General features: G+C 40.7%; 1 protein-coding gene across 1 annotated transcript; it reads left to right on the top strand.

Annotated features, from left to right (window-relative positions):
- On the top strand, nucleotides 1-23,870 carry Rab11a (RAB11A, member RAS oncogene family). The gene is made up of 5 exons (XM_090358160.1): nucleotides 1-156; nucleotides 9,838-10,033; nucleotides 10,665-10,858; nucleotides 12,268-12,348; nucleotides 23,485-23,870. The coding sequence occupies exons 1-5, from the start codon at nucleotides 117-119 to the stop codon at nucleotides 23,622-23,624; spliced, it is 651 nt and encodes a 216-aa protein (XP_090214286.1). The 5' UTR covers nucleotides 1-116; the 3' UTR covers nucleotides 23,625-23,870.
- The last annotated feature ends 1,817 nt before the right edge of the window (nucleotides 23,871-25,687 follow it).

The raw sequence follows: 25,687 nt of genomic DNA, 5'->3' as shown, positions 1-25,687 counted from the left end.
GCTCTCCTCAGGGTCCGGCAGCTGAAGCTCTAGGCTCTCTGGTTCTCCCTGCAGCGACGCCCCCTGGTCCCCCCTGTCCCGCCGCTGCTCCCGCCCCTCCGTTCCTCGGCCGCGCCATGGGCACCCGCGACGACGAGTACGACTACCTCTTCAAAGGTGAGGCCGTGGGCTCGCGTACGCTCCGCGGAACCCCCATTCTTCGGGGGCGGAGGGGGGCGGCCCGGGACTCAGCCGGCGGGACCCGAGTGCCGGCCACCGCGGCGCCGAGGCGGACCTGCCTCAGCCTCTCCCTGCGGGGACGTCCCCCGTCCCGGAGCGCGTCCCCGCCCTGCGTGTGTGTGTGTGTGTGTGGTGTGAGGGGGGGGTCCCACCTCACGTCTGGCCTTGTAGCCGCACCCCACTCCCCTCAAGGCCTTTTGTGGCCCCGGCGCCCCTGGCCGCGGGTCGAGCTCTCGGCGGACTCGATCCCCCGGGGGAGGCGGGGGTGTCCTCTCCTGCCCCTCCCCGCCGCCGACGTCCCGGGGCTCAGCGCCGCTCCCCTGCTCACATCCGCTCCGTGGACCCTTCCCGGGCGGCGGGGGGGGTGTCAGGGGGGCCCCCAGTCGGCCTTCACTCGCGTCCCGGGCAGGTGGACGCCCCCTCCCTCCTCTCCTCCCCGGGTCACACTCACCAGTCCCCGGGGGCCGCGACTCCACCCCCCCACCCCCGCAGCTCTCGAGGTCATTGACCTCTCACTGCCCCTCCCTCCTCCCCCTCCTTCCCCCCCCCCCCCCGCGATTGGCAACTCTTGGTTGATCCTTTTTATTTTTTTCCTCTCCTCAAATTGTGTGCGGAGCTCCCGTGTCACCCAAGGCTTGGTGGGAGGGAAGGGAAGGAGGAGCGGGTGTGTGAGTGTCTCTGTGTGTGTGGGGGGGGGTGTCCATCACCCACGCGCGCGCCACTTGTCGCAGTGACCCGGCAGGCGGATGACTTCCCACCTGGCCTCTTCCCCCCCCCCCCCCAGTCGTCTCTACAACCCGGGATAACTCTTTTTTTTTTTTATTTTTAAATTCGGCTTGGAGAGAAGGGGTTGCGGATGGGTGGTGGCTGTTATCCTTGCCAGACCTGAAGGCCCAGTTCCTGAGCAGGAAAGGTTGTGCGCTGCACACACACACACACACACACGAGCTGGCTTATCACTATGGACTGGTTGCTTCCTGCTGCAACGCTGGGAGGATCCAACAGGAAGGGAAGAGCTCTGGTTGGCCACCAACCTTTTCCCAAACGGAGGAAGGGGGGGGGGGCGTGTGCACTTGGGGTCAAATTAAACATTTACTATAAGGTAGGGAAACGTAGTGTCCTTGAACAAAACAGACTGGAGGATGGGGAGTGGATAGATAGAATTGCTTACTGACTGAATTTGGAAGGATCCAAGTTTCCCCCCCCCTTCCCCCTTTCTTTTTTAATCAACAAAGAGACAGGATACAGCTTTCAGTAAGAAAAGAGTACAGTGAAGGCTTTTCTTTTGGTTGGGTGACTGCTGTCTTTTTCTCTGCTGCTGAATGAGAAGGGCAGCCATCAGTAGTATGTCTGAACAAAGATCATTACCAGGGAGGAAGAAGCCATTGCGATTAAAGCTCGACTGTAGAGGGTGGAGTTTAAAGACTTGGGGGATGTTTCAGACTGCCATTGGGTGATTCATTAAGCCAGGCAGGAAACATTACTTTCCTTGACCAAGAATTCGAAAGTGTTGCTATACTAACTGGTGGATATACTCCACTGATATTTATCCCTCTGAATACTTAAGGGTATTTTCAGTGTCTAACCCCAACTCCATATTAGAAAGTGATTCACAGCTAAGAAAGTACCTAACTTTACAAATACAAAAAGGAGATCTGGTTATTTTCATACTGTTTAATAACATAATGTAAAATTATTCTTGGCAAACTTTGGAGTTTAGTTATTAAATAACGATTTTTTTTTCTTTAAATGGACAGCCTCCTTTGAGATTGGTCTACCTACCTACCTACCTACCTACCTACCTACCTACCTACCTTACCTCTACCTAACACAGTGCCTTTGCATGCTGGTCAAGTGCCCTACTTCTGAGCAGCACTCCCTACTCTTGTTTTTTTGTACACAGGGTCTAGCTATGTCGGCAGTACTGGCCATGTGATCCTCTGGCCTCTGCCTTGCAAAGTGCTAAATACGGGATATGCTCCGCCATGGCAGGCGTTTGAACAAAATTGTCTGTTAGGTTGCCTTAATGAATTTAATTTAATTTCAGGGTTTAGACCATCCTAACAATAGGAACACAGCTTTGGAATTACATAGACCTGGGTTCAAGTCCTGACTGAGGGGTTAACTATTTGATTTTGAGTTTGAGATAATTTTTTTTTTTCTTTTTGAGTCTGAATTCCTTCAGACAAGGAAGTCCTGTGATAGCTGCTTCCTGGGACTGTTGGCAGGAGTGAGATGACTCAATATATGGTAACAGTGTAAAAGAAGTTCCAGTAGTTCTTACTAGGCATTTTTAACCTTAAATCTAAGGCCAAAGAGCAGTTTAGTAGTAGTAAAGCAACTTAAAACTATGGGACTTCTAAAGTCATTTCATAGAGTATGGTTTTATTTTGTTACACATTTTGCCATTTAAAATGTGGTCTTTAAGAAATTATGCTGAGAAGAATTTCCACATTTTTTTTTTTTTTGGACAGGATGTGAGTCACTTTATTTTATTATTTTTTTATTTTTGTGACAGCCCTGGGGCTTGAACTCAGAGCCTGCACACTGTCCATTAGCTTTTCTGTTCAAGGTTAATGTTCTGCTACTTTGAGCTACAGCTCCATTTCCAGCTTTTTGGTAGTTAAGTGGAGTTAGTAAGAGTCTTGCCTACCTGGGCTGGCTTTGCAGCCCAAGATTACAGGTATGAGCCACCTGTACCCAGCCAAGTCACTTTATTTTTAAACTTCAATGCTGGTTACATACTCAATTCCTAATTTATATATTTTAAATTTTATTCAAGTTTTTAGAAAATGAAGCAACAAAATTTTAATTTTAAAATCTTTTTCTAGGGCCAGAAGTTTGGCCTAGTGGTAGAGTTCCTGCCTAGCATGCACGAAGATCCTGGTTCAATTCCTCAGTACCACATACATAGAAAAAGCCGGAAGTGGTGTGGTGGCTCAGGGTAAAACACTAGCCTTGAGGACAGCCCAAGGACAGTGCTTAGGCTTTGAGCTCAAACCCAGGACTGCCCCCCCCCCCAAAAAAATCTTATTCTATAGATATGCTCACATGAAAGTTTTTTTTTAATTATTAGTATGAGATAGGGTGGTATAAGTTGGGTAAATTTGGGAGAGCAAGACTATTCTAAATTATGTAATGTGTTCTTGAATAAATTATGTGTGTATGTGTGTGGGGGTGCGCGTGTGTGCACATGTGTGCGAGTCCTTGGGCTTGAACTCAAGGTTAGGCTCTGTGCTTCAACTTTTTTGCCATCTACCACTTGAGTCACAGCTCCATTTCTGGCTTTTTTGGTGATTTCTTGGAGATAAGGGTCTCTCAGAGTTTCCTACCAGGGCTGGCTTTGAACCATGACCCTCCAGTCTCAGTCCCCTAAGTAGTTAGGATTACAGGCGTGAGCCACTGGTGTCTAGTGAGCAAATCCTTTTTAGTTATGTGTGTGAGTGTGTGTGTTTTGAGACAGGGTCTCATAGCCTATCAGGATTCTCCTGCTTCAGCCTCCCCTGGTTTCTAGGCATGCATCACCATACCAGGTTGAACATTTAATCTTTAATTTCTGGTGGGTTATGCAGGCTTATTTCATTTTGAAATACATGACAAATTTTAGCTTTGTAAGTATTCGTGCACATTGTGGCTGGCTAAAGCTGTGTGTGTGGAGCACAGGAGAAGTAGGCAATTACGGTAGCCCTTGCTGTGGTGGATACCAGTCTGGTCTGAGTCCTGTTTTGTGAGTGTCTAGATGCATTGTCCTTTGCTTAGGGCATTTTCTTTTGAGTTGCATGAAAGGGCAGTAGTAATTAACCATCAGCTGATTGTCAGAAACATCCTTATCTTGAATCTTGGCAGTTTTTCTTTTACAACTTAGGGTTGAGCAACTCGGATTTTGCTGAGTCGGAAAAACTTGTGTAAACTTTAGCCTTATTGAATGCATTTTGTTTTAAAGACTTGGAGAGGCTAGATTGTGATACAGACAATAGGAATACCTTCAAGCTTTTGAAAACCAATATGAAAATAATCAGTTATTCTTTTAGTTAATAACTGGTAGAGCTGATGTCCTGTGTAGTTTTCCAGAGAAAAAAATAAAGTTAAATAATAGTATGCATATTCTGCTTTTATAGTATTTAAAAATCTGACATTTGATACAGAGGCACATTTAGTACTAGATATTAGGGATGTTAAAGTTAAGGTTCAATTAAGCAAGAGATAATATTTTCAGATTTTTTTTTGCCAGTCCTGGGGCTTGAAATCAGGGCCTGAGCACTGTTCCTGGGCTTTCCTCAAGGCTAGAGCTCTACCACTTGAGCCACAGCACTACTTTTGGCTTTTTACTATGTATGTGGTACCAAGGAATCGAACCCAGGTCTTCATGCATGCTAAGCAAGCACTCTATCACTAGACCAAACTCCCAGCCCCCAGATTTTTTTTTCATATATTTTTATTGTAATTAATAGGAGGGTTATATTATATTCACCAGATAGAAGGTGCATTACTTCACATACATTGATACCCTTTTTCATGTCTTGGTCCCCATTTCCCCTCCACCCCCACCCCAGATTTTTTTAAATGATTCTAATAATCAACGTATATATACTGTTACTTAGTTATATGTTATTTAGTATATTTAATAGTATATTTTAAACAGATGGTGATAATAGTAAAAATTCTTAAATGGAAATACTTTTAATGAGATCCTAAAATGCATATCATAGAAATGGATAATATAGATAAGTTACTTCACAGTCTACTCACACTACTTCAGTGTCAGGGGTATTCCTTTCTCCCTTTCTATTTCTTTCTCCTTTGCCTTATTTTATTAAACCTTCGCTGATCTTCAGATGAAAGTAAAGGGAGGGCTAGGAATATGGCTTAGTGGTAGAGTGTTTGCCTAGCATGCACAAAGCCCTTGGGTTGGATTATGCAGTACCACACACACAGAAAAAGCCGAAGTGGCACTGTGGCTCAAGTGGTAGAGTTCTATCCTTCTGCAAAAGAAGTTCGGGGACAATGCCTAGGTCTTGAATTTTAAGTCCCAGGACTGGCAAAAAGGAAAGTAAAGGGAAAGAAAAGTTCCTGCAGATTCCTTTCTTGAATTTTAAGATATGATCATACAAGTCTCACATTTCAAAAAAGCCATTAAGTGAATGGAGGTGCAGCTCAGTGATAATGTGTAGGCTTAGTGCAGGCAGAGTCCTGGGTCAGAGTTCAGAGCTCCACACCACCACAAAGGAAAGAAAAACAGTAACTAGATATTTGTCACCTTAGTGAGATCAACTCTTGATTTGAGGCCTTGAAGAAAGGTCTATGATATTTAGTTTTTCTTTAAGAAAAAAAATCATAGCTGAGTGAATTATTTTATGTTGCTTAGGCAACAGAAAATACTTTCATTCCATCTGTTCATATAGCCAACCTACCTGTTCTGGTCTCTCATTTGTTAGATGGATAGAAGTAGCTTTCCTTATTGTGTCACTTCTCAGCATGTTTGGGCACTCACTACTCTTATTTTCTTTTATGTTTACTTGTGTGTGTGTGTGTGTGTGTGGTGATGGGGGATTGTACTCAAGGCCTCATGTTTGCTAGGCAGGTGCACTACCACTTCTAGCTCTATGAGTAGTATTCTTACCAGGGTCTTATCCTTTAACTGGTTGGTTCTGGTGATCTGGTCTATGTCTTATTGAGATAACTCATAAATTCTTTTCTTTTTGTTTTCTTCTGCTTGAACTCAGGTCCTTGGCATTGTCTGTGAGCTTTCTCAAGGCTAGTGTTCTACCACTTGAGCCACAGCACTACAACTGGCCTTTTCTATATATGTGGTACCAAGGAATTGAACCCAGGGCTTTGTACATGCTAAGCAAGCACTCTACCACTAGGCTCTGATGAGTGTTTTTTTGTTTCTGCCAGACCCGGAGTTTGAACTCAGGGCCTGGGCACTATCCTTGGCCTTTCTCAAGACTAATGCTCTGCCACTTGAGCCACAGCACCACTTCCGGCTTTTTCTGTGTATATGGTACCAAGGAATTGAACCCGGGTCTAAGTGCATGCTAGGCAAGCATTCTACCACTAGGCCACATTCAGCCCCTGATTAATATTTTTGTTATGGCATAAAGATGAAGTTGGTTAGATAAAAAACTTAATCATTAAGAGTGGAAGTTAAGGGGAGATGGGGGCCCAGAGGGGAAAAAGTGGGAAAAAATGAGGGAGAGGGTAATACTGTTCAGAAAGAAATGTACTCATTACCTGACATATATCCGTAACCCTCTTAGTACATCACCTTTACAATAAAATTTAAATAAAAAAATAGTAGAGGTCAAAAGGGAGAAATCATAACATCAAAGTGCTGGAAATTTTGTGTTCTGGGAGAGTAGTTTTTTTTGTTTTTCAGTATTCCAAAGGATTCTTTGGACATTCTGGATGTCTTGCTTACCTGTGCTCTTTGTCTCTGCCCTGTATGACTGGCTCCTGAATTACTGATTGATGTGGGAGTGCCTATGAAGTAACTATGATCTAATCCTTAGGGTTTTCTTCACACCTCTAGTGAGTATTTTATATTCAGTGCTTGGGTGGAGCCAGAAGTCATTAAAAACAAATCATCTGACCTCTTGTACTAAGGAACAGCAATAAATATAACCTGTTGATAAGTGGACTGTGTTATTGTGGTGGTGATGATTTTTTTGGTAGCTGAGGTGTGAACTCGGCTTTGCACTTGCTAAGCAGGACCCTTGAGCTAATTAATTGTGCTGATTCTGGGGCTTGAACTCAGGGACTAGGCTCTGTCCTTGGAGCTTTTCTATTCAAGGCTACTGCTCTATCATTAGAACCACAGCTCCACTTCTGCCTTTTTTAGTGGGCAATTGGAAGTAAATGCCTTACTGACATTTCCTTCTCAAGCCGGCTTCAAACCAGAATCCTCAGATCTCAGTCACCCGAGTAGCAAGAATTATAGCCATGAGTCACTGGCACTTGCACCCCTTTTATTGTTGTTGTTTGCCTGGGCCTGCCTGAACTTTGATCCTCTTCCACTGTAGTGGAAATGACCATTTTGCCTACCTTTTTCTGTTGAGACAGAGATGTAGCCTCGAGATCCCAGTCTTCTGAGTAGTGGGGATTACAGGTGTGAGACACTGGTGCCTAAATAGACAGAATGATTGTAATTAGGGTTTAACCTTACACTAGAGGAAACTGGAAACCTTTTAGTTAACTATCCTATAAGATTCAAGTGTTTTGTTTTTGTACATTGCTTTCATGACCTTTACATTATATTCCCTGATTTTAAAATGAATGTGTTCGATATGTCTGTATGGGTCACCACACCCTTGGTAGCTTCTAATTGAATATATAGTTAGAAATAACTATTCTTTGCTGCATGGAGTCATTGCTGCCTGGATGATTTTTTTTTTGGCTGAATCAGCTGATGGAGGAAGCCAGAAATGATATGTATTTGATGATGTATTTTCCCTTCCAGAAGCCAGCTTGTAGCCCTTCCTGTGACAAGGAATGCATAATAGACTTGCTTTTTCCTCTGGTCAGAGTTGCAGGGAACTCTCCTAGTTTTTAACCTCCCAGTTTGCTGAGTAAGACATAGTCTTACACTTCAGCATGTTTGATTTTCCGGTCCTGGTGTCTAAGTGAAGCTAGTTTAGATAAGTAAGAAGCACTAATTGTTAGCAGAAAGTAGTAGATATTTCCTGAAATGCTAATAAAAATGGAAAAAAATTGTCTAGCTCAGATTCTATAAATCTGTGAACTCCCACTTTGATCTTTCAACTCACATAGTAAATGCTTTAAAACAACTTTCATGTCTGGTTTCCCTCTGTTTTTGAAATCTTTATTTTGTTATTTATTATATATAAAATATGTAGGTATATTCTTATATATTTTTATTAAATGTTATATTTTAATCAGCCCAATCTCTTCTGTTTGAAATTCTTAAGGGTAATTTCAGCCTGGTGCCAGAGGCTCATGGCTGTAATCTTAGCCAATCAGGAGACTGATTACAGCCAAAGCCAGTGCATCCTGGGCAGCCAAATCTAAGATACTCTTTATTTCCAATTAACTATCCCCAAAAATCCCAAAGTATAACTGTGGCTCAAGTTGAGTAAAAAAGCTCAGGAAAGCTCAGGGACAGTGCCCAGGCCCTGAGTTCAAGCCACAAGAATTGCAACCTCCCCCCCCCCCAAAAAAAAAAAATGTTACATCTCTTGAAGAAAAAGTTTACAGTAAACTGCCTCATATAGAAATCACAGGGTTTAAATTTTCGACTCAAACCCTATTCTTTAAAATTCATGGACTGGGAGTGTTGCCTAATGATAGAGTGCCTGCCTATTATGCACAAAGCCCTGGTTCAATTCCTTGGTACCACATACATAGAAAAAGTGTATGGAAGTGGTGCTGTGGCTCAAGTGGTAGAGCTCTAGCCTTGAGAAAGTCCAAGGATCATGCCCAGGCTCTGAGTTCAAGCCCTAGGTAGAACTGGCAAAATAAATAAATAAGTAAATAAATTTCATGATCATAAATGAAAGCATAAGCCCTTCTTGCATTGACTTTGACTAACAATCTGTACAATTAATAACTTCTTAGTGCTTCTATTCAGTGAGGTGGACCTGATTTGGGGGGCATGGGGTATATAATACCAGTGTGAGAGGTACAGCTGTTAAAGGTCATTGTAAATTTCTGTATCCCAGCCAGACAGTTGATAGGCCAGTTACTTCATATTTTAAATCAATTTCTTCTTGTTGTATCAGCCCTCACATCACACTTAGTCTTTTATGAAACTAATTAGAACATTTATTCTCACCCAACCCACTAACATCCTTTATTTTCATGGATACATTTTAATATCACAAAATTATTCATCTAGTTTTAAGATTTATCTTTCAGGCTATTATTCGGGTCATAAGGTTAGTGTTGAGGTAATTAATGTCTGTTAATCAAGTTTCCTAGTATACCTCTGATTAAACTTGTGGGGTTTTTGTTGTTGTTTTTGTTTTTATTTTTGTGGGTCATGGAGCTTGAACTCAGCTTGGGCAGTATCCCTGAGCTCTTCAGCTCAAGGCTACCACCCTACCCTTGAGCCTAGCCCCCCTTCTCATTTTCTAGAGGTTAATTGGAGATAAGAGTCTCAGATCCAAGTCCCACTTCCTGTTTTCTAGAGGTTATTGAAGATAAGGGTTCTTTTGTGCTGGGGCTGGCTTTGAACCTTGATCCTCAGATCTCAGCCTCCTGAGCCCGGCATGAGCCACCACCGTGCCTGACTGAAACTTTTGTTTTTAAGGGCTGGGATGCAGCTTCAGTAATAGAGCACTTCCTTGCATGTGCATGGCCCCAGGTTTGATCCTAGCACTGCAAAATAGGGGTTAAGACAGGATGAATACTCTTTCTGTGCTAAGCAGATGACATGTGGCAGTCATTATATAATCATTATATAGATTAAAGAATAAATTGGTTTTATAATTGAGTACCAGGTCAAGAACATGGACTGTTCAACATTCTGCCCTCATCTCTGTAAAAAAAAAAAAAATCAGGTGGCTTATCTTTTTGTATTCTGAAGCCAAACTACCATTCCAATGGTATTCCAGATGTGTTCCCCTCATTCATTGGACTTTCATTTCTTTGTCTTTTCAGTTGTTCTTATTGGAGATTCTGGTGTTGGAAAGAGTAACCTCTTATCTCGATTTACTCGAAATGAGTTTAATCTGGAAAGCAAGAGCACCATTGGAGTCGAGTTTGCAACAAGAAGCATCCAAGTTGATGGGAAAACAATAAAGGCACAGATATGGGACACGGCAGGGCAAGAGCGATATCGAGCTATAACATCAGCGTAAGTCTTGGTCTCGTGTTTTTCTTTTTTAAACGTTTTGTTTGTTTGCTTGTTTATCCTGAGTCTTGCTATGTCAGTGCAAGCTGGCTTCAAACTCCCTACATAGCCCATGCTAGCCCCACTTGTGATCTTACTGGCTTAGCCTTCCAAGTGCTGGGTTTTAGGTGTGTAAGTTGTGCCCACCTTAATCTGCAAGTTTTGTGAAACAAAATACCATCAGAACCTACTGTATCATTAAAGTATTTTTTCTTTTGAGGAATTCTAGTATTAGGATTTATTTATTTTTTTGTCAGTTGGGGGGCTTGAACTCTGGTCCTGGGTACTGTCCTTGAGCTCTTTTGCTCCAAGCTAGTTTGCTCTACCACTTTGAACCACAGCTTCACTTTTGGCCTTTTAGTGGTTCATATGGATCTCGTGGACTTTCCTTCCCTGGCTGGCTTTGAACTGTAATACTCAGATTTCAGCCTCCTGACTAGCTAGGATTACAAAGTGTGAGCCACTAGTGCCAAGCTAGGAATTTGTTAAAAGCCCGCTTTAAAAAAAAATACAAGATCCATGTCTTGAGTTCTTCCTGGTGTTCTCTTCCATCTCATGCTCATTTTCTGATAGCTACCCATGTGTTTGTTTTCAGATACTATCGTGGAGCTGTCGGTGCCTTACTGGTCTATGACATTGCTAAGCATCTCACATATGAAAATGTGGAGCGATGGCTGAAAGAACTGAGAGATCACGCTGATAGTAACATTGTCATCATGCTTGTGGGCAATAAGAGTGATCTGCGTCATCTCAGGGCAGTTCCAACAGATGAAGCAAGAGCTTTTGCCGGTCAGTAACAGGAGTTCCCTAACAGTACAGTGTTTCTATGTTTCTTACTGAGCCTTTCAGTTTTGATACACCAGTGAGTTTCCAAAAGCAAAGCGTGATTACTAGGCAAGAAGTGTTCTGTGGTTATGATGGCTCTATAGCTCTTTTGCTTTAAGTTGGAGTTAATAAAACACTAGTTTAATTTTTCTAATAAGCATGAACGGGGTAAAATCTGTCAGAACTTTTTGTCTCTCTTTCCTTTATGTCTCTTTGCCCTCTGAGTCTGAAAATTAGTATGCCAGCGAGTGTCAAAGACTTTAGGAAACCAGCTTCTTAGGAGCTGGAAGATTTTGATTTTATAGAGGATCTACCCTTCTCTTGTCCACCTGGTAGGGACACACTGGTTGGACAACTACCAGGAAGCAATATTGTGCGTTCTTCACTAGTAAGTTGTGTTCTTGTGCTAGTGATTACATTGTGTACTTTTCTAGAACCTTTTTTAGTCCCAGGCAAGATATAACATTCTCTGTGCTAGAGAGGAGAATAAAAGATGGAAACAGGGAGGTATATGATAAATTTACTACATTTGCCCATTACTAGATATATCTAGATGCAAACATTTTTTTTAAATTTTTAATTATGACAATGAAAAATTCTCAACGCTTTTCTTAATATGTTCAAGTATAGGTAGAATAGTGTCTTTACTATTCTAGAAGTTGAGAACATCTTAGGTTAACTCCTTTTGGGGGGTAGGGGGAAGAGAAGGAATGGACTTATTCTTCACTGCATAATTTCGGCTTACTTGGATTAGCTGTGTAGCCCAGACTTGCTTCCAGGGTATGATCCTCTTCTCTCGGCCTCCCATGTGCTGGGATTACAAGTGTGTACCACCATGACCAACAATTTTATTTCCCTCATGTGGTTTTGAGTGTATCATATGCCCTGCTTTAAAACTTGGCAAGAAGCTGGGCGCCAGGGGCTCACACCTGTAATCCTAGCTACTCAGGCTGGGATCTGAGAATCATGGTTTAGAACTAGCCTGGTCAGGAAAGTCTGTGAGATTCTGGTCTCCACTTTGCTACCAAAAAGCCAGAAATGCAGCTGTAGCTAAAGTGGTAGAGCACTAGCCTTAAGCACAAAAGCTCAGAGACAGCACCCAGGCCCTGAATTCAAACTCCAGGATTGGCACAAAAACAAAACCAACCAAACAAAAAGACACTTGGAAAGAGATGGGAAGATGAGGAAGTAGCTCAGTGAGAGGAGTTACCTGCTTTGTGTTGGGTAAATTGATGACTTCCTGCTGAGTACAGATCTTGAGCTCAGTGATAGAGTGCTTGCCTAGCATGTGCAAGGCGCTGGGTTCCCGCTCCAGCACCACACACACAGAAAAACCACATCTTGAAGACTAAAATGTTTGTGTCTCCCCACAGAAAAGAACGGTTTATCATTCATTGAGACATCTGCTCTAGACTCTACAAATGTAGAAGCTGCTTTTCAGACGATTCTAACAGGTAAGACTTAGAGGTTTAGGTTATAACAGTGGACATCAGAGGGAGCTGGAAGTTTTAGGAAATACATTTAATTAGGAGTGTTGGGAATGTGGCTTAAGTGTTAGAGTGCTTGTCTGGCATTCATGAAGCTGGAAATGGTTCTGTGGCTCAAATGGTAGAGTGCTAGCCTTGAGCAAAAGAAGCAGGGACAGTGCCTGGGCCTTGAATTCAAGCCCCAGGACTGGCAAATAGTCATAATAACAATAAATTAGACTTATGCCCTCTAAGAAGGACTTAAGGGCTACAATAATCAGTAGAGTGCAAAATTAGTTACAACCTTTGTGTTTAAGTCATTGTAATTCACCTGGTGTATAGTGGGCAAGATTCTTTGAAAGTAGTTTGCTTGCTTGCATTTATTACCACATGCATCCTGTACTTCATTGTCAGAGAAATAAGTTACATTTTAATTAATTAATTAATTAATTTTGCCAGTGCTGGGCTTGAGCTCAAGGCCTGAGCACTGTCCTTGGACTTCCTCAAGGCCAGAGCTCTACGGCTTGAGTCTCAGCACCACTTCTGGCTTTTTTCTATGTATGTGGTACCAAAGAATCGAACCTGGGTCTTCATGCATGCTAGGCAAGCACTCTACCACTAGGCCAAACTCCCTGCCCTACTTCTTAGTTTTTTAATTTGCTTTTGAGATCACAGCTATGAAAAGATTTAAATGTCCTCCTGAAGTAAATATAGTGAATATATATTTTAAAAGATTTAAGTGAAAGTAAACAAATTCTCCTGTGGTATATTATAGAAGAACAAAATGTCCCATGTACATAGAATCACCTTGTGATCGCATATCAAAAGGTTCTCATCATTAATGGAAAGGAGTCAAAGTTCATGCTGTTGTAGAATGTGTGTAACTAAGTTCTGGATGAGAGCACACTTTCTTTGTGCTGACCCATATTTACCATGACTTTTTTGGAATGACCAACTTATCAATAAATTTAGCCTTTTTATTTTTTTTGTGGTATTGGGGATTATATTCCCAACCTTGGGCTTGCAAGGCATGTATGCTATCATTGAACCATAATTCCAGTCCCCAAAAGTACTTCGATACATTGTTTCTACATATGTCTAAATGTATACATTACTTTTAAGAATTTACCAATTAAAATATAGTCAACATATAGGTGATTTATGTGCATTCTGAAATTTTTTTTTATTTATTTATTTTTTTATTTTTTATTGTAATTAGTAAAAGGGTTACATGATATTTGCCAGATAGAAGGTGCGTTAATTCACATACATTGATACCCTTTCACATGTCTTGGTACCCATTTCCCTCCCCATTCTGAAATTTTTGTATGAGTTTTAATTTAGTTTTTGTATGTAGCACTAGTGAACAGATTTAAAAAAAATTTTTTTTGAAAAGCAACTTATTTTACTGTAAAAACATTGGCAGGCACTGTTGTAATCCTAGTTTCTCAGGAGGCTAAGACTTGGAGGATTAGGGTTTGAAATCAGCTCAGGCAGAAAAGTCTGTGAGTTTCCCATCACCAACAAACCAGCAAAATGCTGGATTGGAGGTATGACTCAAGTAGTAGAACACCAAGCAAGCAAGCCAAGTGAGCAAGTTAGGCCCTGAATTTAAATTAGCTCCTGAGGCTGTGAGTGTGGCCTACTGGTAGAGTACTTGCCTAGCATACATATTCCTTAAGCAAAAGAAGCTCAGGGACAGTACCCAGGCCCTGAGTTCAAGCCCCAGGACTGGCAAAAAAAAAAAAAGGCCCTGATATGAGGCAAGGGAATAAGGAATAAGTAAAGCCCAGAAATTAAGCATGGCTTGGGTTCTAGTCCTCTTACTTCTGCACATTACTTACTCCTTTGAGGTCTTAATTTCCTTATAAGATTCAAATATACGGGGCTGGGAGTTTGGCCTAGTGGTAGAGTGCCTGCCTAGTATGCATGAAGACCCGGGTTCGATTCCTCGGCACCACATACATAGAAAAAAGCTGGAAGTGGTGCTGAGGCTCAAGTGGTAGAGCTCTAGCCTTGAGAAAGTCCAAGGACAGTGCTCAGGCCCTGAGCTCAAGCCGAGGACTGGCAAAAAAGAAAAAAAAAGGTTCAAATATATTTTGGGGAGTTGTTATTTCTACTTTGGGAGAGGGCTTGTGTTTTGATATATGATGTGATATGATGAACATATTATGTTCCTACTTGGAGAGTTTTTTTTTTTTTTTCTTGTCTCAAATCCACTGAAAAGAGTGTTACTGACACTCATTTGTCACTGACACTTCCCCAAACTCCAAAAATAATTATGAGTTAGTGTCTATAAAGTCCTTACATACAAGTTTGGATATTAGTGGTTAAATTATAATTAAAGCATGAACAAAGCCTTGTTAGAATTACAACCTTCCTGTTTTATTTGGTAGACTGATGCTCTACAAATTGAGCCATAGCTCCACTTTTGGCTTTTTCATGGTTAGTTGAAGGTAAGAGTCTCCCGGACTCTGCTGGGGCTGGGCTGACTTCAAATCCCAATCCTTAAATCTCAGCCACTGAGTGGTTATTGTTACAGGCTCAAGCCAATAGCAGCCAGCTAAAATTGTTTTCTGTTATCCGAACAGTAACTAAAAGAACTGGAGCTTCTCAAATGAATAGTTTTTGGAACACAATAGCTTTTCTTTAGAATCTTTTCTCTACAGAGTTCCATTGTGCATTGTTTCAAGCAAGGCAGATTTGATAAACTATGCAGTGTTTCTGCAAGTCCTACTGGTTTTTTTTGGTTACCTTTTATGTGGATTTGATTGAGTCAATATGTGGAATAGTAGGTTAAGATCTAGCAATCTCCGGGGTTTGCTTTCTTTAAAAAAAATGGGCGGGGGGGCCGAGAGCATGGCCTAGTGGTAGAGTGCTTGCTTAGCATGCACAAAGCCCTGGATTTGATTCTCAGGTATCACATACACAGAAAAAGCTGGAAGTGGCGCTGTGGCTTACATGGCAGAGCACTAGCCTTGAGCAAAAAGCATCCAAGGACAGTGCCCAGGTTGAGTTCAAGCCCCAGAACTGGCAGTTTAAGGGGTTACTGTTTCATACATCAGGTAGTGAGGGCATTTCTTTTGGGACATTGTCATCCCTTCCTTCACTCTCTCCCCGTTTTTCCCTCTTATCCTTGCCTACAAGTGGTATAATTTCTAGAGTTTTACTTTTTATTTTAGCCTGGGTCTTGAACTATAGGCCTGTACACTATCCCTGAACTTCTTTTGCTCTAGGCTAGCCCTCTACTACTTGAGCCACAGTGCGACTTCCAATTTTTTTTCTGAATAGTTTATTGGAGATAAAGAGTCTCATGGACTTCCCTTCCTGGGCTGGCTTCAAACTTCCATCCTCAGATCTTGGCCTCGTTGAATGTCTAGAATTACAGGAATTGCCACCAGCACCTACTTGGGTATGTTTTATTTTGCCCCAATTCTCCGTGTAACTAAACTCACTGAACTCCCCAAATTCTTGGATTCATAGTGTTGTTAAACAGTTAAATTACATTAAAGTCTGAGTGTTAGAAGGCTTCTGAAAGCTGCTTTGAGGAAAAACAAAAAACCCTTTGAGAGTTATGGGGCTTGAACTCAGGGCCTGGGTACTGATGTCCCTAAGCTCTTTTGCTGAAGGCTAGCACTCTACCACTTTAAGCTCCTCAACTATTTTATTGGAGATAAAAAAGTGTCACAGGGGCTTTTCTGCCTAGACTGGCTTTGAACCTTGATCTTCAGATCTCAGCTTCCTGACTTGCTAGGATTATAGGTGTGAGCCACTGGGCCCAGCTTGAAAAAAAAAATTGAGGAAAGCATTCTTGATGCTGCCTGGGAGGCAGAGGAAGGACGGAGAGCTTTATGCTATCTTGCGCAGAGATTATAAGACTTGTTTCATAAACAAAAGCACTGGACAAAGGCTGGAAAAAGAGAGCTTTTTGGCATGTATGATCACCAGCACTGTAAAACTAAAAAAATAGATATATGGATGGATGGATGGATGGATGTGGAACAGAAAAAGGGAAGGAAGAATGGAGGAAAAAAAAAAACTGGAATGGTGGCTCACATCTATAATTCTTGGACTAAGGAGGCAAAAAGGAGGACAGCAGGTTCAAGACCAGCCCAGGCTATGTAGCAAGAGCCTATCTCAAGGAAAAACAAAACAAAACGGGGGGGGGGGGGGGGGGGAGGAAAGGGAAACATTTTAGGAAGTCCTTAGTGTTGGATTCTTTTTTCTTTCTTTTTTTAATGTTGGTACTCACTATGGGTTTGAACTTAGAGCTTGACGCTTGCTAGGCTACCACAATACTTCTGAACCATGCCTGAGCTGCAGTCTGCCATTTTACAGTCTTACAGTCTTGCTGGGGTCACGGGCATGTGCTGTCATGATTAGCCTCCTTTCTGTCCAGACAGTCTTGAAGGCATTTCTGCTTGGGCTGGCCTCAAACCACAGTCCTCCCAGGGTCAGCTTCCCAAATCACTGATGTGCCACTGTTCCCAGTTACGGGTTGAGAAAGAGTTGTATGAACTTTTCTGTCCAGGTTGTCATCAAACTGTGATCTTCTGTTCTCAGCCTCCAAATAACTAAGACGATAGATGTGAGCCACTAGCACCCAGCCATTGTTGGGATTGTTTTTAATGTTCTACCAAATCTTCTCACTATTTATTTTGATTAAATTTCTAACCCACTTCTTGTGATACTAAGATAAGGCCAAGTCTGTAGTTAAGTATGGTATGTATCATTTTAACAACAAGCTTTTGTTCGCTCAAACACAACCACTAACCAGCAATGATAGTTGTTAAAGTTTGAGCTTTTCTGTCCTTGAAGATTAGATTTTTGTTTCTGCTTACCGTTGATTGAAAGCAAAGGCTTTAGTGTCACTTCGAGCTCTGTTGTTTATTGTATTCACTGTCAATTCTGCTTTCTCCATAAATTCCTATGTGTGGCAGCACACTTTTATGTTGTTTCGCAGATGGTAGGATGCTTGCTCTAAACTTTTCCTCTAAAATGCCAGAGTGTGAGTACTAATGCATAGACCAGATAGGAAAGTTTACCTTAAACATAACAGTATTAGGGGAGCACTTACATCAGGTTTTGATGTTGCTAGAAGAAAACATAGACATTTAATTTTAAAAAAATTGTTTTTATTGCCTGTCCTGGAGATTGGAACTCTGAGCCTGGGCATTGTTGCTTGCACTTTTTTTTTTTTTTGCTCAACGTTAGTGCTCTGCCATTTGAGCCATAGCTCCATTTCTGCCCTTTTCAGGTGGTTAATTGGAGATATTCACAAGTTTTCTGCCGAAGCTAGCTCCTCAGACCTCAGTTTCCTGAGTAGATAGGATAATGGGTGTGAGCCACAGGTACCCATCTAGTGAGTCTTTTAATTAGGGATAGTAATTGCTTTATTCTTGGCTAGCAAGTATACTTCAAATACATTGTATCAAATTGGAATATATGTTGATCTTCAGGTGAACAGTGTGTTTGGAGAATCTAACAAATTAAGAGCTTATACCTAGGCAGTAATAAAATAATTAAAGCTCATGGTATTTTCTCATTTTTAGAGGAACTAACAAATTTCAACTTTTCTTGTTTGTAAAGAAAACTTTCCTAATTTGTAAAAAAAAAAAAAATCCTAATTTGAAACAGTTGCATTTTACCTCCTTTGAATTTCTCTGCTCCTTTATCTACATTGGTACCATTAGAGGACAAATGGGCATATGTCCTTTTTCTTTAGCTTTAGTTGTATTCAAAGCTATCTTACATAAATGTTTTACTTTATAGTTAAATCTCTTACAAGAGATCCTGATAAAGAGATCTTTTTAAAGAGGATGATAAAGCAGGATCCTTTTCTTTCTGACCGTATCTCACCTTTGGACATCCGGAGAAAAGTACAGCATAGGAGTCATTACATTAACTTGGTCCTGGAGAACATGTTTTGAAAGAAGGAAATACTGTACTTGCTTCTGATTTAGCAAGTTGTAAAATAATCTTCTGTAATCAGATAGCAACTTGAAGGTATTTATCTTTTTTTTTTTTGGACACACTTTGCCAGGAGACTTAATTATGGAATCTCTTAGAGCTATTTAAACCCAGAAAAAAAAATTGTTCTTTATTTTCTGACCAACATTTTCCTCTTATTGCCCTGCTCCTGTTTTTCTTTTTTTAAATGAACAGTCATCCGTTTGGCAACTAAAGTAAATGCAGCAGTAATCTATTTCTAAAAGTATGTAGTACTTGCAGAGTTACACAACACTGCTCAAATGTCTTGCTTTGTAATGAGATCCTTTTAATTATTTACTTCTACATTTTCTGCTGTCTGACTTTGCCTCTCTTATATATATTTGCTTTTTCTGTTAGTAATTACTTTGTTCTTCCAGCTTATTCTCAAACCAACTTCTAAAGTAGTTAAAACTTGTAGTAGTCACATATTTAATCAATTACCCTTGAAATGATCTGTTTGATATTAGAAAACAATGAGTGTTTAAATACTAGTGCCTCAAGACAATAACAAAAGAGCTGGGGAAGGGGTGTGTCTAATTCAGAAGAGGAGTATGTGCAAGGTCCTTGGTTCCATCCCCAGCACCACAGAAGGGGTGTGGGGAGAGAAAAAGAATGGTATAGTTTTAACTGCCCACTTTGACCATTATCTGTGTTCCTTAGCCACTGGCCTGATAGACTGAAGGGTAAATCCTTTCCTTTGCCCTTGACACACTCCCATCCAAATTAATTAATTAATTAATTAAATTTATTTGATGATCCTATATAGAGCTTGAACTTTTGGCTTGGGCTCTGTCCCTGAGTTTCTTTTCTCAAGGCTAGTACTCTACCACTTAAGCCACAGAGCCACATCCAGCCTTTTCAGGTTTACTGGAGATAAGATTCTCATGGACTTTCCAGACTGGCTTTAAACTGATCCTCAGATCTCAGCTTCCTGATTAGCTAGGATTACAGGTGAGAGCCACTGGCGCCAGTCTCCATTCAGCTTTTTTAAAGTAAAGGATCTGTAGAGGCCCTATCCTTTGAGTGTGTTTTCTTATTGGACTTTCATCAGTAGCTTGTTTTTTGTTTGTTTGGTTTTGGTTTTTGTGTTTTTTTGTTTGTTTTTGCCAGTCCTAGGCTTGAGCTCAGGGCCTGAGCACTGTCCTTGGACTTTCTCAAGGCCAGAGCTCTACCACTTGAGCCTCAGCACCACTTCCGGCCTTTTTTCTATGTTTGTGGTAGCAAGGAATCGAACCTGGGTCTTTGGGCATGCTAGGCAAACACTCTACCACTAGGCCAAACTCCCAGCCCTGCTTGTTTTGATTATAGTCTAGTGTTTCCACCAATGCTTCCTGATACTTGAACCATCCTCAGCCATCATAGACATGAAGTTTAGTTTATCTGTCTTTGGGAGGGTAATAGAAAAAGAAGGATACTCATTGGACTCTTTGTTAAACAATGAACTATACAACTTTGGGACTTGAGTGAAAAACTGGGAAAGAGCAAGGGCAGGGGTGACATTATCCAAGAAGAAACTTACTCATTACATAACTGCCACTATAACCCCTCTGTACATCACCTTTATAGTAATAACAAACAGTAAAATGAAAGTTCTGAAGTTCACTCTTCCCTCCCTCCAAATAAGCATAGGAATAGGTGCATTCCTGTGTTTTTGTTCATTTACATATTGATTTCACTAGTGCTTGCTTTAGAGAAAATGTAATTCAGTCAGTATGTATTTCCTTTTTAGTTTTTGTCAGGTAAGGTTTCCAACATACCCAAAGTAGAATGGTTTGAACTCTCATGTAGCTGTCAACAATTACTAGATCCTGACAGCCTCACTTACCTACTTACTCCCTCATAGTGAAATAAATTCCAGATAGCTATTTCAATTATATGCATTTCAGGATGTATATCTAAAAGATTAAGACTTAAACTTTTAACACCATTAAAAAATTGGCAGTAAAATTCTTTTTGTTATATTACCCATGCAGTATTTAAATTTCCTGACTCAAATTTTTCTTAAAATGTGGTTAATTCAAATATTCATATATTACATTTGGTTGGTATGTTACTGGAGCATTTGAAAACCATTTCTATTTTCTGTTCCTTCCCTAAAACTTTATAGACAGTATTACATATAATATAGTGAACAGGTATTCTTTTTTTTTTAAGAGTTTTTATTTATTTATTTATTTATTATTTATTTATTTATTGCCAGTCCTGGGCTTGAGCTCAGGGCCTGAGCACTGTCCTTGGACTTTCTCAAGGCTAGAGCTCTACCACTCGAGCCTCAGCACCACTTCCGGCTTTTTGCTATGTATGTGGTACCGAGGAATCGAACCCGGGTCTTCATGCATGCTAGGCAAACACTTTAACCACTAGGCCAAACTCCCGGCCCCTGAACCAGGTATTCTTTACCCAGAATCATTTTCACTTTTTACCCTATTTATTTTTCTGTGTACACACACATACACACACACCCCCTTTCAGTTTTGGAAAGTTATAGACTTTGTAACTAAGTATTTAGGCACTGAATATTAGGTTACTAAATATTTGTTTGTTCTTATAAAAACCAGACATCCTTCTACTTAAGCAATTTTTTTGTTGTTTGTTTTTGTGGATCATGGGACTTGAACTCTGGGCTAGGGCGTTGTCCCTGAGCTCTTCAGCTCAATGCTATTGCCCTAGCCTTACACCTGAGTCACAGCCCCACTTCTCGTTTTCTAGTAATTAATTGGAGATGAAAGTCTCACGGACTTTAGTGCTGGGGCTGAGATCTGATCCTCAGATCTCAGCCTCCTGAGTAGGTAGGATTATATGCATGAGCCACTGTGCCTGGCTTTAAGCAAATGTTATAGCCAAGAAATTTGACATTTATCCAGCATTTTGTAATATGTAGTCCATTCAGATTTCTCCAAGTATATAGATTTATGCCCTTCTTAAATTTATTCCTTAATTTTAAATCCAAGGCTAAGCCAAGGACCACAGATTGTATTAATGGAATGTTTTATATCTGGGGTATCACAGATTGTATAATGGAATGTTTTATATCTGGGTATCAATAGAGTTGCCACGAGCCATAGGTTGCTGTTTAGCATTTGCCATGACCCATGGTTGAATAATTAGATTGTAAATGTTATTTATTTACAATCGGTGGTTGGCTCATTCCTAGCTAATTTAGAGACTGAGTTAGGGAAGATCATGATTCCAGGACAGCCCTGTGCAGAACAGGTCGGGAGACTGTCTCAACACAAGAAACCAGCCCCCTGTGTCAAAAAGCCTAAAATAGTGGATTGTGGTCCAGACTTGGGCAGAAGCAAAAATAACCAGAGGAAAGAGAAAGGTCTAAAGGTATGTTTCAGCTTTAGGTAAAAAACCTGCTGAGCAAGCACAAGGCTCTTCAAACCCCAGGTTTTTTTTTTTTTTTTTTTTGTTTTTTTTATGCTATTTTATTTAAATAGGTGACACGCAGATTTAGAACATTTATCCTAACTTCAATCTGGATTTACTTGTATCCTCATAATTAAATTTTCTTTAATTGGCAGGAATACACGGTGTTGTGAATAGGAATGTATTAATGTAGTCATTGTAGGAGACATATATTAAATTTGTCCCATTTGAATCCATACACCTTTGAAGGAGTTTTAGTTGCTTTTTTTATTATTAGTTTAGAAAAATACTGGGAGCACAAACAGATAATACTTTCTCTGTTCTTAAGGAGTTTATACGACTGGAGGTATGGCTGAAGTCATAGAATGCCTGCCTAGCAAGGACAACAAACATAATCTATTTTTAGGCAGTGTAAAATTAAGATCAAATAAAGATGTGTTGCTGGACGCTGTGGCTCATGCCTATAATCCTGGCTACTCAGGAGATTGAGATCTGAAGACAGAAGTTCAAAGCCAGCTCTGGCACTAAAGTCCATGAGACTTGTATCTCTAATTAATCACCAGAAAACTGGATGTGGTGCTGTGGCTCAAGGGGTAGAGCGGTAGCCTTGAACTGAAGAGCTCAGGGACAGCGCCCAGGCCCAGAGTGCAAGTCCAACGATGCGGGGGTGGGGGGGTATGTTTATATACATACACAGTAGGAAACTTTAATGACATTCATGCAATTAACTTCAAACATATTATCTGTACCGGAGATAGAGTGAATAAGACAAGACAAGACACAGTTTTAGTCTTAAAGCTTAATGATGAATGGAAGGACGCAGAAACTGAAAAAGTGCCATGAAAATAAAACAGAGTAGGCGTATAAAATGTTAAGTTGCTATAGCTCGAGTTTCAGTCCACTGGTCCACATGTCACGTCTGGCCATTTGACCCAAAACCCAATTAGAGGTGAGTAGTGGTGGAGGGAAGGGAAGCGGGGTTTATTTACAGCTGGGCAACTGTGGGGAGAGACGAAGCAAGTATTTCAACCCTTTCCTGTGCAGACATGTGGCTTCGGTCTGAGTGAGGAGGAGTGGAGGGAAGAGAGTTATGTGTAATTATTAAGCAGTCGAGTCACAGGTCTGGTCTGGTCAGAAGTGGTCTGATTGCTCATTATGTCACGATTGGTCTGGCTGAGCCTTTTCCTTGAAGAAAGCCTTCGTTGGGGGTGGGGGTGGGAGTGGGGGTGGTGGCAGGGGGCTTCTAGTCCTGTCACCAGTGTAAGGTGGCTGCCGAGAGACACAGGTACAAAAAGAAGGCCAGGGTGCCAAGCTTTATCTTTCTTGTAGTTATCCTTCAGACCTTTGCAGGCCTAACTGAGGAGTCAGTATTTTTTTCACTTCTAAGTACCTGTTACATTACTTACACTGAGTAACTTATTTATCTGAAGTGTAGATTTATTTATTTTCCACAGTGTCAGTGTATATGATCCTTTTTATGTGTCGGTAGCTACTTTTATAATTTAATTCAGATTGATAAGCTATAACGCTCTTTAAACCCAGATTTGTTTAATGGAGTGGTGAACCTTTCCCTTTGAAACTGTAAAACCCTTATTCTCTTAATGGGAAAAGTGTCCAGTCATGGGCTGATTCTAAGTAGTGAATTTGAAAGTAGAATGTATACATCCTATATTGTATGTAGTGTCTATTGTATATAGTGTGTCTTCTCTCTTTTATTCACACTCTTCATGCTAATAAGTATTCCTCTCTCTTCTCATTCAGAGATATACCGCATTGTTTCTCAGAAGCAAATGTCAGACAGACGTGAAAATGACATGTCTCCAAGCAACAACGTGGTTCCTATTCATGTCCCACCAACCACTGAAAACAAGCCAAAGGTGCAGTGCTGTCAGAACATCTAAGGCGTTCCTCTGCTCCCCTAGAAGGCTGTGTATAGTCCATTTCCCAGGTCTGAGATTTAAATATATTTGTAATTCTTGTGTGGTCACTTTTGTGTTCTTCCTCATACTTACAAATTTCTCCATGTCTTAAGTCTCTTGATTTTAGCTTTATAAAATCATCCACTTTGTCCCAAATGACTGCAGCTGTTTTTGATGCTATGGCTTCAGTAGCCTTAGTTTAATAAACTGAATGTTTGAATTCCTCAATTATTGTTTACTTTTCATCATGGAAGCCTGTCACTGTAGGATATAATAGAACTTGATCACTTGAAACTTAGACCCATTGGTCTTGATCAAATCAAAGAAGATCTTAGAAACACGTTGTTATTTTGCCACAAAGCAGCTTAATAAGTAATATACTTTTCTCAGTGCAATGTATATTTTGACAAATACAAGAATTGCCCGATGAACATAGCAGGATTTTGAAAACTTGAAAATTTTCCATTAGGTGGGAAGTCACTTTCTAAAATGCCTTAATAAGTTTATGTAATAAATTTTGGTTTCTAATTTTTTTTTTTGCCAGTCCTGGGCTTGAGCTCAGGGCCTGAGCACTGTCCTTGGACTTTCTCAAGGTTAGAGCTCTACCATTTGAGCCTCAGCACCACTTCTGGCTTTTTTCTATGTATGTGGTACCGAGGAATCGAACCCGGGTCTTTGTGCATGCTAGGCAAGCACTCTACCACTAGGCCAAACTCCTGGCCTGGTTTCTAATTTTTGTAAACATCAAAGCTAATTAAAGCGTTGGCTTTTTTTTTTTCCTGGCTAAGAATTACCTTAACAAACACAAAGTCTGTTGTGGTTATGATAGGGGTATGGTTATGGGGCCCGAAGTCAGACAGTGCTGCCTAGCCAGCTGGGAACTGGCGAAACTGGTGGAGTTCTGCCTGAGGTATCTGCTGCAGCAGCCCGAGTAATTTAACTGATCTCACTTCCCAGCAGCAGATGATGTGGCATTTTATTGCTCATACCATAACTGGCTTAATGCCAGTAATCTCAAATTTTGAGGTGTTCCTTTTCTTTTACAACCTTTCCAGTATGTGAAATGCAACCTACATTTATCACTATATCTACCAGCAAGCATGGATAGTTATTTTAATAATGCTAATATTTGAGTTTTGCAGTGTACTGTGGGATATAGTCCAGTTAGATCTTTGGTTTTAGTATGTCTAAAGAATCTAGTGAGAGGTTAACTTATGCTTAAGTGGTACCACTTAAAGGCATGTGTTCTTTTAGTACGTAAAATGAAATAGTACTTTGCGTTTAAATAGAATGCACCTTAGGCACTGTAGAGGCCTGAAATAATTTTTTTCCACTACATAATTGCAATCAATGGAGTATCTAGTTTCTCATTCAGAAATGTGCACACTAACATTTAGTTTTACTTCCTTATGGATAACATAAAAGCACTTAATCTGCAGTTTTCTATAAATTGTCACCTGTAGGGATACTATTCAGGATAATGGGATATCCAAGGGAAAAAATATATACGTGTAGGCTTGCGTAGATTGCTGCATTGGCTAATTAATCTCCCATCTTTTGCGGTGCTCATGACGTGTGGGGCACACGGAAGGCATTGCTGTAGTCAGTCATTCCAGTTTTCTTTTGTAGCCCTTTTATTATTTTAGTGTATTGGTTATAAAGATACTATTGTCTGTTTGTAAATTGCCACTTTGTATTTTATGCATGCTCTGTAACAACTTTTTTTAGTTATTAATTTGGAATATATTCTCATCTAATAAACAGTTATAGGGGGACTATTGCTTATGTTGTCAGATTACATTTTTCCTAGCACATGGGGTATAGCTATGGAATACTTGGTTCTGATGAGTATGAATGTAGGTCATTGTATTGTGGAGTAAACATTGAGTTGGGGGCATCAGCATAAATTCAAGTTTGATTTTAGACGTGTAGTTCAAGTATGCTTTTCTTGGGCAAGGTATGACTAGAAACATGAATGAAGAAGTTGTGTATGTCTAATGGTGTAGTACCAGACCCAGGGTAAAGCTCCATCAGTTTTATTCCAA

Source organism: Megascapheus bottae, chromosome 25 (genome assembly GCF_031878675.1).
Source record: "Megascapheus bottae isolate mThoBot1 chromosome 25, mThoBot2.hap1, whole genome shotgun sequence".
Classification (NCBI taxonomy): domain Eukaryota; kingdom Metazoa; phylum Chordata; class Mammalia; order Rodentia; family Geomyidae; genus Megascapheus; species Megascapheus bottae.
The sequence above is the reverse complement of the archived record's forward strand: the minus strand, read 5'-3'. Positions and strand labels throughout refer to the sequence as shown.